This window comes from Aythya ferina, assembly GCF_964211825.1.
Source record: "Aythya ferina genome assembly, chromosome: 1".
NCBI classification, from domain to species: Eukaryota; Metazoa; Chordata; class Aves; order Anseriformes; family Anatidae; genus Aythya; species Aythya ferina.
Window position 1 is genome coordinate 178,513,583 of NC_140296.1, and position 14,087 is coordinate 178,527,669.

Sequence of the window (14,087 nt, forward strand, 5' to 3'; positions counted from 1 at the left end):
GGGAGATCACTCAACAGTTCCTGTCATGGGCAAAACAAATTCACCATAGGGAAATTAATAGCATTTACTACTAAAAATCTAAAGCAGTGAGAAGCTAAAAGCAAACTAAAACCACCATCCCACTGTCCACCCCCTTCTGTGTCCTCCCCCCAAGCAGCACAGGGGAACGGGGAGTGTTGCCTGCGGTCAGTCCCTGATGCTTCATCTCCGCTGTGGTTTAGTGGAGGACTGGTTAGTGTTAAGTCAGAGGTTGGACTAGGTGATCTTGGACGTCTCCAACCTAGATGGTTCTGTGATCCTGCTGCATGCCTGGAGTACCTCCTGCCCTCCTTCTGCACTGTCTGTAGGGCTGCTTCTCTCTCATTTCTCACTCCTCTCTCCCAGCTGCTGTTGCACAGCAGTTTGTTTGTTCGTTTTCCCTTTCTCAAATCTGCTCACACAGAGGTGCAAACAACATCACTTACTGGCTCAGCTCTGGCCAGCAGCGGGTCCCTTTGGAGCCATCTGAAATTAGCTCTTACCTAACGTGAGGATGTTCCTGGAGTCTTCTCACAGAGGTCACCCCTGCAGCCCCCCACTACTAAAACCTTGCTACATAAACCCAACAGTATAATGCAATCAAGTGGCTTCCATACACCTTGTTGCTGAAGTAATACATGCAAGAAAACTGGGACCCAACAAAACAGGTTTTTACATATATTACCTGAAAGTACTCCAAGTGATCAAGATTTATTCACTTAGCCAAAATTACTGTAATTATTCTTTTCATTTACCTTAGATACTGAGTGTATTTTGGAGCCTCTGACTCTGCCAGAAAGTCCAGCGAGTCCAGGAGGTGTTGCTGCTGTAGAGGATTCTCTACATGTGCCTTGCATTTTCTGCAATGAATGCTATCTCCTACCTGAACAAAGCCAGCTCCTGAAGCACATGATAATTGAACACAAGCTTGTCATCGCTGATATGAAACTGGTTGCAGATTTTAGAAGGTAAAGATTGTGTTGTTAAAAATGGGTATGTATGTGTACAGTTACTATATAAAGCTTCAGAAAACTAGAGATTGTATTTCTAAAATACTTGTTTTACACTGGGGTGTTGTGTAGTTACAGCACAGGGCAATTCCTCTGTTAGAAATTCTTTGTCACTTCTCAGATCCTGTTACTAACCAGCAAGCTGTGTACAAGCTAGAAAGCTGTTTATTTCATAAAGGACGTTCTAGACAATCAACTCTTCCAATTTTTGTGTTTATTCACATGAGAAGACTATTTATTGTAAGACACTGTATGATGTCCTAAAGATGTATTGTACACAGAAGCTGTTCAGTACGTGAACTTACACATTCTGGGTTGAAATTAATTTACCCTATCTTAAGGATGCCAGTATTTTCCCACAGAAATCATATTTAATCCTTAACTGTACTTCACAGGTCTGTGATCTGCATGTAACAGTGACTTGTACAGCGGTGTCACTGATCTTCTGGGGTCACGTTTGGCTTTCTCTCTTTTAACTTCCTCCAGTAGCTGGCAAAGGCCCAGCTGGCTTGTGATTTCAGAGGCTTGGAACGTGCTTGGCATTTTGCTTTCACAAACAAGGATGTATGGTCCTGTCAGAAGGCTAGATGGCACCTACTGATTTTGTAACTAGTTGTGTTGCATTGCTTAAGTGTTAGCTGGGTGATTTCTCAAATAGAAGGATTTTTGTGGTAGGCCTTCCGTGATCAGTTACTCTGCCAAAGCCAGTAACTTGTGTCTAACCGTCAGAGTGCAAAAACCTAAACATTAGTATGAAATTTGGGAAGATGAACGTAAGCCATATAAATCCTTAGTCAGACACAGGAGCTTAAAACTGCATAAAATTGAAAATTGATACTTGTTTTTGTTTGGTTTTGTGCAGAAGGCAGGCAGAACAAGAATGCAGTGTTCTTTGGAGATAATGCTAGTTTCCTCAGATAAATAAAGGGATCAGAACTGCTCAGTAATGGAATGCCAGTTTAAGTGCACTTGGGGGATTATTCTGGGTTACTAAAAATTTATTTTTAACTCACCTTTTCAAGAAAATGTCCATTTAGATTCTTTTGGCTTCTAATGCAATTGGAAGGTAGCCAAATGTTAGAGAAAACAGCCCCAGGATGTGATGTGGTGGAGCTGTTACTCTGAAGTGTTTCTTCTCTTATTTGCTGTATTGAATACCAGCAAATGAGTCTAATACTGTGAAGAACAAAAAAAAAAAAAAAGACAAATATAATCTGAGGTGTTACAATGAAGTGTGGAAAATAAAGTGAAATAACTATAAATACATTATATTATATTTATACTCAACAATGAGGTAGAACCAGTCTTAGGTATGTGTTTCTTGACAGAACAACAAGCACTGGAGAGTCCAAAGAAAATCAGTGCTAATGGAAAGCATATTTTTTTTCATAAACTTGGAAAAGTAAAGATAAGTTGGCAGTAGGGGAAGGAATAGAGATGAGATGAACACTTCCAATACTTGCATGACTGATACATAGAGGACACTGATCATTTATTCTCTCTCCCTGGAAGCATGGCAAGGCATTGGCTTTATTTGAGCATTGATTATTTGGGTTAAGCAGTATCATATAAAATCCCTTAACAGTAAGCTTCATGGCACAGGTTATGGTTTGGTGAGTTTGTCTAAATGGTGTTCGCTTATTTCAGTTCAGGGGACAGACTGAACAGCATCTTGAAATAATTTCATTTGCACATTTATGTCCTAAAAACTCCATTCTTGAAGACCTGCTGTTCTTTGTAGCTGCAAGACTAATTTCACCATGCATTATAAAAGTAGGGGGCAGAGGCACAACAAAATGCTCACCTGTCACTTACAGACATCTAATGATGCTTCAGCTGTGCTTGCAGGCTTTGCTGTGCTTAGCTGTTGTTGTACCAGAGGTTAATCCTCTCCATGTCAAGAGCACCTACAAATACTCAGAAATGTCCTCATAATGCTGTCGGAATTTTTATTATCCTTTCCTAATTTGATGGCATGTCAATAGGAAACATTCACTGAATAGCTAGCCTTTACCTGATCAACTCTTACATGAGTAATATTATGCAGTAGGCATAAATGTAAGCCTACACTTAAGCATTAGCAGATTTATTTATCTTTTTTTAAAATAAGATTCTGAATAATTAGCACAGGGACTGCTTTATTCTCTTCATCATTGAACTGAGGGTGGTGATTTTTTGGATTAGACAGTAGCTTCTATTTCAGTGGGAACCTAATCTCTGTTGTGGTCTGTTAATGCTGCTATGGCAAACAATAATAGTACAGGAACATTTTTAAACAACTGTAGTTGATGGGTTAAACTTTCAAGCCGTATTTAGGGCTTTTCTTATTCTGCCTGTTACCCCACCCCCAGGTGTTTGGGGATTTCATTTTTCTGTCTTCCTAGTTGTCTGCCAAGCTACAGCTTTCACTGTAACTCCACAGGAGACCTGCCAAAACCTCACTTTTGACAAGTTGGTGTTTTTACTGGGTTTCAGATCCTTGCCTGCATCTTGAAGAACACCGAGTGCAATATTTTGGGAATTTGAGAGTACTCTGTAGTGTATCTTTTCAGTAAAGATGCATCTGAATGGCAAATCTGTCTGAAAATGTGAATAAGTTATAGTGTTTATGTAAAGCCAAATGCAAATCTTTCTTATTTAGATCTACATTTTGACAGGGTAATTGAACCCAGGTTTAATGAAGCTGAGTGAATTTAATGAATGAGAAAGCCAGGTTAAAGGAAGAAAAAAATTAAAGAATTAAAAAAAAAAAAACAACACTTAAGACCTATAAGAATTTAAAGGATGCAAAAAATGAGAGCAGATCAACTGTTCATTAAATGGTTTGGGGATTTCCTTCTTCACTAATCTTCTCTCCCTTAATTTTAAAGATATATCTTATATTGGAAGAAGAGGTTTGCAGAACAACCCATCACAGACTTTTGTAGTGTGATAAGAACAAATTCGGAAGCTCCGTTAGGTAAGTACATGTATGCTGCTTATTTTCTCTGTTGGCCAGATCACGTGATAATTTCTGGCATATACTGGTGCTTTGATCCAGTCAAATGTGAAGTAATCTGGCACTAGGTCAGCAAAGCACAGAAATAATGTTTAATTCAGCTACATATTTAAACATACCTTCCTGAAGGGTGCCAACATGTGCTTCAATAAGGTTCTGAGCAAGGATGAGCCAGGCTTTTGAGTCCAGGCTTCAAAACTCTGCCAAATTGGGGCCGGCTGCCAGACAAGGCCTAGAAGCAGTGCTGCTCCACATCATAGCTAGGGAAGCTTTGGTAACCACTGCATAAATAATTGCTGGCAGTCCTTCCAAAAATGTGGAGAAACATTCCCAGGAAACTGCTTTCCCAAATTCACCCTGTCCCCTACCCCCAGCTCATGATGTTAGCTCTTCCTGGGCAGCAGGGCCGCAATCATGTTTCCCTTCTCCTCTCCTTGTGCTTATTGCCCCAAAAATGTTACAAGAAGATATCTCCACATAAAGGGTACAAAGACTGCAATTTTCTGCACTCCAACACAAGACCAAGGGCTGTACCTCACAGCTCTGGCCCAATTGGATGCTCTATCGTAAGGACAGAGTCTGACAGTGCAAAAGAAGTGTTTTTTCTCAGAAGTAGACACAAAATTGTTAAACAGATTTCCACAAAAATGAGTTTCCTGTTGTGAACTTCACCACCTTCTGTTCCAAGCAGAAGCTGATATATTTCTTTGGCTTCCCCTTTCCAAACACAAATATATAATTTACGTAAAAAAGCGGATAAGAGAACATTAGGGCTTTCCTACATCTTTAATCATCTATGCAGAGCTTTTAAGACAGTAAAAATGCATTCAGACAGTGTCAGAGATAGGTGGAAGTAAACGGTTCTAATTCAAATTAATTTTAAGTAAAATAGTCCTGGAAAATGTGAAAATGACTCCAAAGACTTAATTTCTCTTACATATGTTGTTGTTTTTTTTTTTGCTGCTGAAATTTTAACACCTACTACTCATTTTGAAAATTGCAAATCAAGCACCTGAAGGCTAGAGCCTACCAAAATTGTAATCCAACAGTAGCCATTCCAGAGGATAGTGAGAATATTTTGTTAATATTAATGATGAGCTCCTTCAAATTGGATAGCTCAGAAATCAGGAGGTTTATGTTACTTAGGAGGTTCTGTGTGAAGAATTAGGAAAGGCTGAAATGGGAAAGTTTAAAATGGTGAAAGACTTAGTAATGGTCAGTTCAGCTCACCATCCACATAACCCTTTAATTAGTAAATGAGTAGGTTTCAAATGCAAACTATTTTCTTAAATGTTTTTATATATTTTTATCTGCTGAGTAATTTTAAGGTAATTAATTTGAATGAGATTTGTTTCATTACTAAACTGGATATGAACATAAACATTAAAAGGTGCAGTAAACATAAAATGTACATAAAACAATTAAAATGTTAATTAGGCAAGCCGCAGTGTGTGTTATTAAACAGCTATGATACACACTTGCAGATGGAACGAGATCTGACAGTAAAAGGTGATGTTGTTAGTGAAGGGTATGCCAAATGATAACTACTGAAAATGAATAATTATTTAGAGAAGTAACTGAAAAATCCCACATGCAAGATAGAACTAAAAGTCACTTCATAATTCTTTTATGCTGACTGTGACTAATATCAATGATTAAAGGTTTCTCTGTCTCCAAAAGAACCAACATAAAAGAGAACAAGGGTGGTAGTAAGGAAAACATGTGCAAGACTTTGGTCTTTGTATTGCAATATAAATGTTTAAGATCATATGTATGTATATAATTGCTGATAAAGCCTTATGAGTAAGTGTATACAAATGTTTAAGCATGTTTCATTAAATTATGCAATTAAAATAGCTGCCTTTAATAGATTTAAGAAGTCATCTCGTACTCCTAATCCATCCAGAGGACTAGCAGATATATGCAGATATATGCCACAAATATAACAGATATATGCCACAAATATTCAAAACAGCACCGTCCTCCCATCCCTTACCCACACTTCCTAATCTCTTAACAGAAGAACAGGATAACTATTTTCTTCTCTGTGACGTCTTACCAGAAGACAGATTACTTAGAGAACAACTTCAGCAAAAGAGACTGGTAAGAAATCATTTTTGTTTCCTTTTTTTAGGGTAAGCAGTTCATTAGTATAATATATGGAAATTTAGTGAACATTTTAAATATAAAGCATATTTTACTAAACTGCAAAAAGCTTTTATTTTAGTTCATTTTCCTATATACTACAGAAGAATATAAAAAGTCCTTGTCTATAGATTTTTCACTGGAATAAATTTACAGGTTGTATGTCAGTGTTTCACAGGGGTGAAAAATACACCCAGAGCACAAAAAAAAGGCTGAGCGTGTTGAATGCTTTTCTTCCTCAGAGAACCTGCAGTGCACTGACAGAGTATCTTTTGTGTAGTAATTTACATGTGGGGACATTAGCAAAATAAAACTCAGTGTATGTCACTGTGAAACAGGAAGTGATACTTAAAATGTCTTCAAGCAAACTGCTTTTGTGCACTATTACACTTTCACTCAGATGGTTTTAATTCACACTTACATACTCATATGCACCAAGATGCATGAGTGGAGGAAGTCTGTCCAGGATCGTCTCTGTGACAGCTGTTGAGTCTTCATGAAACCCTCTGGCTTTCTTCTTGCGTGGTGATAACACCTTTGTGCTTTGGACAAATCTCTTGTATCTTAGGAGTTGTGAGTTCTGCCTGGGTGTCATTTGTATTAGGCTCTTGCTGACTTCAACTTCCATGAGTCTTAGCCCAGGTTGCAGACCCCTGTTTTGTGTAGTTTCCTTGTTTGAAATACACATCTGTAAACTGTTTTTCCTCTTAGGCTAACTAAAAATGAATGCTGTTTGATGCATTGCAGTCATGTTGCCAAGCTCCTAGTGTTAGGGTGCAGGGTCTTCTGCTAAGTTATCTGTGCTGTGAGGTCTTAGAGTGCAGGCCTTTCATCTTGACATAGGCAAGTTCCTCAGTTTACTCCTGGGAGCTCTGTTCTTTGATTTATCAATACAGGTCTTTTAACTCTTTGTTTTGTAATTTCTTCTGGTACCTTACCTGGATGGCAAGGTACTGAACTTATGTTTCTTTTACAAGAAATACACAACATGCAACTGAACAACAATACACAACATGCAACTGAAAACCAACTTAAAACATAAGCATTCAGAATGAAGGGGATGCTTACAAAAATCAAATTCTATTGCTCAGGAAAATTGGGACTGGTGGGCAAAAGTTGCTACCCTGGGAATGCTGTATCTGTTTTTTGGCTAGAGTCACATTCTGAATCTTGCTGCACACAACTAGTGAATCCCCAGAATCTGTGGAATATGTACGGGTCTTACACAGCTCTCCGTGATGTCCCAGCTCTTGCAAAGGAGAACTGTAATAGTTCTGGCACTGAGGATTTCCCACAGAGTTGGAGGTGCTTCAGCTGAAATCTTCATTACTGTGTAGGTCCATTGGGTTGGCATGGACTGAGAAGAAAGCAGCTGCTGCACTCATGCCTAGCGTGCTTCTTTCCCAGTTCATCATAAGGCCCACCCTGGATCAGTAAAAGAGGTTTGTCTAGGTCAGTATCTTACCTTTGCCAGCAGCCAAGTGTCTGGTACATTTTTGCCTTGCTCCAATCCAGTGGTGATTCTTTCTTAAAATATTCTCCTAGTCTCCAGCAACTGACAGCTCAAGAATTTCCAAATTCAACAACACTATCTATATTTAACACAGTAGATTTTTATTTCATGAACCTCCAACTCTGAGCCCCCTACAAGCTTCTGATATCCACAAGTTCCTGCAGCAGAGTTGCACAGCTTAACTACACCATGAGAGAACTGTCTGTTAGTTTCTTCCCAGTCTCTCCCCTCACACTTGGATGGTTTTCACACTAGAAAAGGCAGTGAACAATTTGTCCTTAATCTTACCCAAACCATCCGTGATTTGTCTCCTGGTTTTCCTACCTGACATCATGTCTTCCATTAGTTCTGTGCTTCAGGGAGCCCTCACAGCAGAGAGCAGAATCCAGGACTGCATTAGGAAGAGCTTTGACAGCAGGTTAAGGGAGATGATCCTTCCTCCTCTGCTCAGCGCTGGTGGGGCCACACCTCAAGTTCTGTGTCCAGTTCTGGGCTTCCCACTACTGGAAAGACACAGACTTGAGCAAACCAATTGCAGGGTCCTAAATATGATTAAGGAACTGGAGCATCCTTCACACAAGGAGAGGCTGAGAGAGCAGGCATAGTTGGGCCTGCAAAAGAGAAGGCTCAGGGGGAATCTTATCAATGTGTTTAAATATGTGGTAGAAAGAAATGAAGATCAAACCAGACTTCTCTCACTGCTGCTCTGTCTTAGCTTTACATGACAAGGGCTTGGTAGCAAGGGGGCTTCAGGGGTGGCCTCTGAGCCAAAAGAGACTGTCCCCAAAAGGAGACGTGGGTCCCATGGTGGAGCAGATCTCCACACTGCAGCCTGTGGAGGAGACCCCACAGGGATTAGGGGCAGAGAGCAGCCATGAAGGAGCAGCAGAGACGAAGCGTCAGGGACTGACTGCAGTCCCCATTCCCCTGTGCTGCTCAGGGGATGGAGGTTGAAGAGGGTGAATGGGGGAGGTGGTTTTACTTTGCTTTTAGTTCTCACTGCTATAGTCTGCTAATGATAAGCAGTAAATTAATCTTCCTATGCTGAGTCTGTTTTACCCGTGATGACAATTATTGAGTGATCTCCCTGTCCTTGTTGCAACCCTTGAGTCCTTTCCATCATATTTTCTTCCCCTTTTCCTTTGAGAAAGGAGAGTGAGAGAGCAGCTGTGGTGTTCAGCTGTGTGGCAAGGTAAAACCACCACATGCCCCCCCAACAGAACAAGAGGCAACAGACATGAATTATAAATCAGGAAATTCCATCCGAAAAGAAGAAAACACATTTTTACTGTAAGGATGGTCATACACTGGAACAGGTTGCCCAGAAAGGCTGTAAGGTCTCCATCAGTGGAGACAGTCAAAACACAACTGGACACAACCCTAGACAATGAGCTGTAGGTGACCCAGTTTGAGCAGGACATTGGAGTAGATGATCTCAAGAGGTCCTTTCAAACTTCCATGATGCGGTAATTCTAGGTTGAAGTTGCTGTTTATGTCATGGTTCTTCCCTGTACATCGCTGTTGCACCTCTCTGTACCTTTTCCAGTTTCCCATATTCCCTTTGAGATTATGTAAGACATCTTGTATATGGCATGCAGGCATGCATGGTCACAGTGGCGGTCGTTTCCCAAGCACATATCATGTTCTTTGTGACTTTGAGGGAGGGAAGAGGATCGTTACTGAGCATGTAGCTATTGTTTTCATATAACTGTCTGCTGTAGTAATAAGTCCTGGCTGCTACACCTTGAACTCTACTTTTTCTTTTTTAAAAGGCCATTTGTTTCTGAGTTTTCTGTGTTTTGTGCTACACAACCCTATCCCAGCTAGGCCTTCTCTCCACTACTGGTGTCAAGGGAGGGCAGAGTGTTCTGGCAGATAAGCCATCTCATCTCCTCTGCAAGTAGTTGTTTCCTCAAAGTCAGAAGAGTGAAGGTTTTAGCCCAAAGCAAGTGCTGCTTTTGTTTATAGCATAATTAAGTTTGAAAGAAAGAGTTAATCATTATGGTGTAAAATAGCCTTTGATATTAACAGTCCTTTAAATATCAGAATCATATCTTCACTTTTTACTGAAGCTTTTTCTGAAATCAAGCTGCTGCTGTAGTTGAGGCTAATGGAATCACAGCTCTCGTTAAAGCAATAAAGTCTGTTTACTTTGTTATTTCCTTTTGCTGCAATCTGAGTGTTGACTTGCAAGTTAAATAGTTATTTTGCTTTGCAAAGTCTTGTACCTCCAGACAAGTCTAGCAATTAAGAGTGAGCTGGCAAGTGGGCTTGTGTGAGTTGCTCAGAATAAAGACCAGAACTGTAAAACTTGTGGTGATTTTTCTGCAGCCTTTGAATCCTAACTGCTGTCTCCAACAGCAAGCCCAAACAAGGAAACAAGGACAAATGCTATCTTTAAAATGTGCTAGCTGAAGCACTTCATTTAGCAGTTTTGAAACTCCAGTTTAGGAATATTTCAGGCTGTATTGCAGCAGGGGAGCTGGCCAAGGTGGGTGTCATGCCGAGACATTATGGTGACTGTGATGTATTAAGAGAGGCCAAGGAATGAGCCTGAACTAGGTTAGAGTGCAGCTTGCTGAAATAGCTGACAGGACTATGTAATGTAAAACAGATACAGTCTTTTGGAAAAAAACAGTCTTCACAAAGAATCAGTGGTTGTGAAGATCACTAGTGGACCAGGCTAGGAAGTCCTGGAGGCAAAACTCAACGACATTAGGAGAGTCAGTGTCAGTATAAGCCACTCAGGCTTATCTTTAAGATTGTTATAAAAGTAAAAACCCCAAATCTGTTTTTTGAAAATTTACCCACATGTTTAGCACAACATTGACCTTGTGTTGCTATCATGTTTGCAGCCATTCTCCTATCATGTGGCTGGTAGTTTCGGGTGAAGAGGCTACAGTTCCTCCCAGTAAATCCAGCCTGAGGAGCAGTCTTCACAAGAAATGGAACAGGGACAAAGGCACCTTTAAAGTACAGAGCTACACCAGTTAAAGGACAGAGCTATACCAGCTTCCTAAGTTGAGTTGTATTTATCATCCCCAGTTTGTCACAAGCTTAAGCTGAGACAAGACTCAAGAAGCTGAAGCTATGCGCCAGAAAGGATCAAGATGCTCGTCTTATGCTAATGATAATGTTAGCCTGTCAGTACCTACACGGATGAAATTCTATAGGTCCTTTTTTTTCACCGTTTTAAGATCTGTATTTAATGGCTCTTCTCTGGCACTCTGGAATTTTGTCCATCCTCCATGGGCTTTGGAGGAGTTGTTGCACTAACCGCCAGGAATTGTTTTATCTACTTCCATAATGACTTGTGAGTATATTCCAGAAGATTTGTATATATGTAACTTCCAGCATTTAGCCTTTTTTTTTTTGTCTTGTTTCTTTGTTTCTTTTGTTTTAAATGCATTTTGTTAATAGTCTTGACATAAATAACCTTTCCTGCAAAGACTGAAGCCCTGAATACTGGAGGCATTCCTCTTTTGTCTATATTTGGTCCCCTACTACTTTAAGTAATGAATTCCTGCTCTTTGTTGTTTATTTCTAGTGAATGTTCTAGTGAATTCAGTGTCAGAGTCAACTGGAGAAGAAGAGAGAGATGGAAGAGAGGAAACAGCTGAGAACAAGTGGAGCAGACAGCTAGGGAAACAGTCCTTTACAGCTGTCCCTATTGCTCTGCCCCCCAGGTTACTTAGAACCTGAGCTCTGCCGACAAGGCTGGTATCTAGGATAGGGTATGGAAAAACATTTTTCCTATTTCTGTGAGGCAACTTGCCATACAAAACAAACCAAGAGAATGTGCTTCAGGGGTTTCACAATAAATTTGTGATATCCATATTACAGTCCTGAGACTTTTGCTAGTTATAATGCCAGTTAAGTTATAGTTCAGTCTTTGAACTCTTTTTTTTCAGAAAACTTCCTGTTTTTCCAGTCGATCATGACTCTAATTTCTCTCTGAGTTTTTGATGCTGTCCTTTCAAACCTTGTCTAAAAGTCTTTGCACTTAGCTGGCAAGCTGGTGTCCTGTGCCTTGAATTCACCCAGAAAAGAAACAGGAAGATGCTACTTTCCTCATACATTTTCATTCACAGAGTTTTGTGGTAACACTGTTATCTGAGTATGTAGTAAATCAGAACTGCTCACTTAGGTGATCAGCCTGTACCAGATAAACCAGAGTATTTGCAGTTTCATCACCAGATGGGCAGCCTGTCTTAGATGACTGTAGGTCACTGTTCCACTGTTTTCTTCCATTTCCCAAAAGAGGGTCTCTAATGCCATCATCCTTCATTTCTTAGCCTTTGGCAGTAGTTCTGTCTGTCAAATGAGTAGAGCTCTGTTTATGAAGCTCCAGAATTATGTATGAATTTTAAAATTCATTAGAAGGAATTAGAAGATTAGAAGGAAAAGTGTGCAGAATAGTCAGCAAATACATATATATTGGATGGTATGACAGATGAGTTCAAATACATTGAGCATTCTCTGGACTGGAGGACCTATCTTGACAAATTTGTTTTACTTCCATGCATGTTAAGCTTTTACCTGAAGGACTTTTCCTGCAGGCATCTCTGATAATATTAAAGAAAAGGCACTCTTCATGAGATAACCTTGAAGACTTCATGATGATTACAAATTGGAAGATTTTTTTTCATAAAATCACAGAATGATTTGGGTTAGCAGGTACCTTAAAGCCAACCCAGTTCCAAACCCCTGCCATGGGCAGGGACACCTCCCACCAGACCAGGTTGCCCAAAGCCCCATCCAGCCTGGCCTTGAATGCTTCCAGGGATGGGGCATCCACAGCTTCTCCTCACCACCCTCTGAGTGAAGAATTTCTTCCTTATATCTAATTTAAACCTACCCTCTTTTAGTTTAAAGCAATTTTTCTGCACTCAGGAGACAAGGGAGTAATGTTTGAAGTGGCAGAACTGAACACAGTGATCAGTAAGGAGGGAAGCTAAGTATAGAAGTTAGGACATAGGCTGTTGACACACAGATACGATTGCAGGTCTTTACAGAGGTATGAAGTTTCCAATACCATAATTCTTTATAAATATTTTTCCTGTCTAGCAGCCACAAGCACAATCTGAAGCTCATCTGCCAATCTTTGAGGAAACTGCACACATAAAAGCAAATTTAATTCTCTTACTCTAAAAGTAGTTTATCCTAAAGGTGTATAAAATCATCAAATAATATGCTTGGCAAGTGTTTAGAGTGCATCACAGGTCTCACCAGCCCTAGTCTTTGTTGCAGTGTGCTGTACTGGTTTGTTTCATTGGCAGTAAAGTGTATAAGCAGCTTCTTGTGATCTGTCAGCATGATTTTTTATTTTTTTTTAAACAGAATCTGTTTCGCTTGGTTCCTTTGCCTACAGCAATAGCTAGTTTCTGTGAGCACTCAGCGGGGAAATGTAGCTCTTATTTAAATTGGAAGAAGCTAGAACTAAAGATACACGCTGTGTGTTTGAGAGATCACCTAGGAGGGCTTGGTAAAATATGTATTCTTATTGTCTCTATCTGGTATCATTCAGATCCAAATTCACACCCACCTTGCTGCCTCTGGTTACTTGTTTCCCAGACAAGACAGTCTGATTTCAGGAGTATTAATGAGTCAGCTACCCGAACAGCAGAAAGCGTGCCTTGTAATTGTGCATTCTTCAGAGCAGTGAGGATGACAGCGTGCTCTGTGGCAGGACTCTGCTGATTCAGATGTTTGAGTGCTTCACACTCTAACAGTTGAGAGGTTTCCTCTTCAAAGAAACATCTTTAGGCAAACTGCCTTCCCAGGGGATATGGCACTGTTTATAAAAAGCTTTAATTGGAACTTCTCTCAAATGATCGCTTGTATAATGTACTGTCTTTCTAGTCTCTTGCCTAGAGAGGTTAAAAGCAAAGGACCAGACCTGGCATAACAGATGCCAACAAGAATCCTCAAATTCCAAAATGCCCTTGCCCACGTCCAGCCCAGTAGTGAAACACCTGCTTAAAGCTGAGACTACTTGTAGGCTTAAATCTTTGGACTGGAGACTTTGGACTATGTCTTGTCACGGTTTATGGCAGCAATTTTTTTTTTTGTCCTCAACGTCTTAAAAATGAAGACCCATTCTGCTGCTAGCTCCATTTTAGAGACTGAACTACAGAATCCAGTTCTCCACTTTGCAAATAGGTTCCTGGGCTGAGGAATAAATTCAGGTCTCATTGCAGTCACAAATTCACTGCATGATCATGTCCCAAACTACTTAGTGTAATCTGCCTCTATCTTACAGCTAGAGAAGTACTTTCTGCCTTAATTTCTTCTTTCTCAGAAGTGACGTGATTATAAAAGAGACAGGATTTTAGAGAAAGAAGTAATGTGGTTTTTTTCATCAGACCAATTGATGTAGTGTGAAGAAACTTTTGACCACTAG

General features: G+C 40.1%; 1 protein-coding gene across 1 annotated transcript in view; it reads left to right on the plus strand.

Moving 5' to 3' along the window:
- The window catches only part of ZNF277 (zinc finger protein 277), a 55,201-nt gene that overhangs the window by 20,323 nt on the left and 20,791 nt on the right, over positions 1–14,087 (plus strand). Inside the window, exons 2-4 of the mRNA XM_084534650.1 lie at positions 779–986; positions 3,899–3,987; positions 6,047–6,129. Coding sequence (XP_084390776.1) covers positions 779–986; positions 3,899–3,987; positions 6,047–6,129 — 380 coding nt within the window. The remainder of the gene's footprint in view (positions 1–778; positions 987–3,898; positions 3,988–6,046; positions 6,130–14,087) is intronic.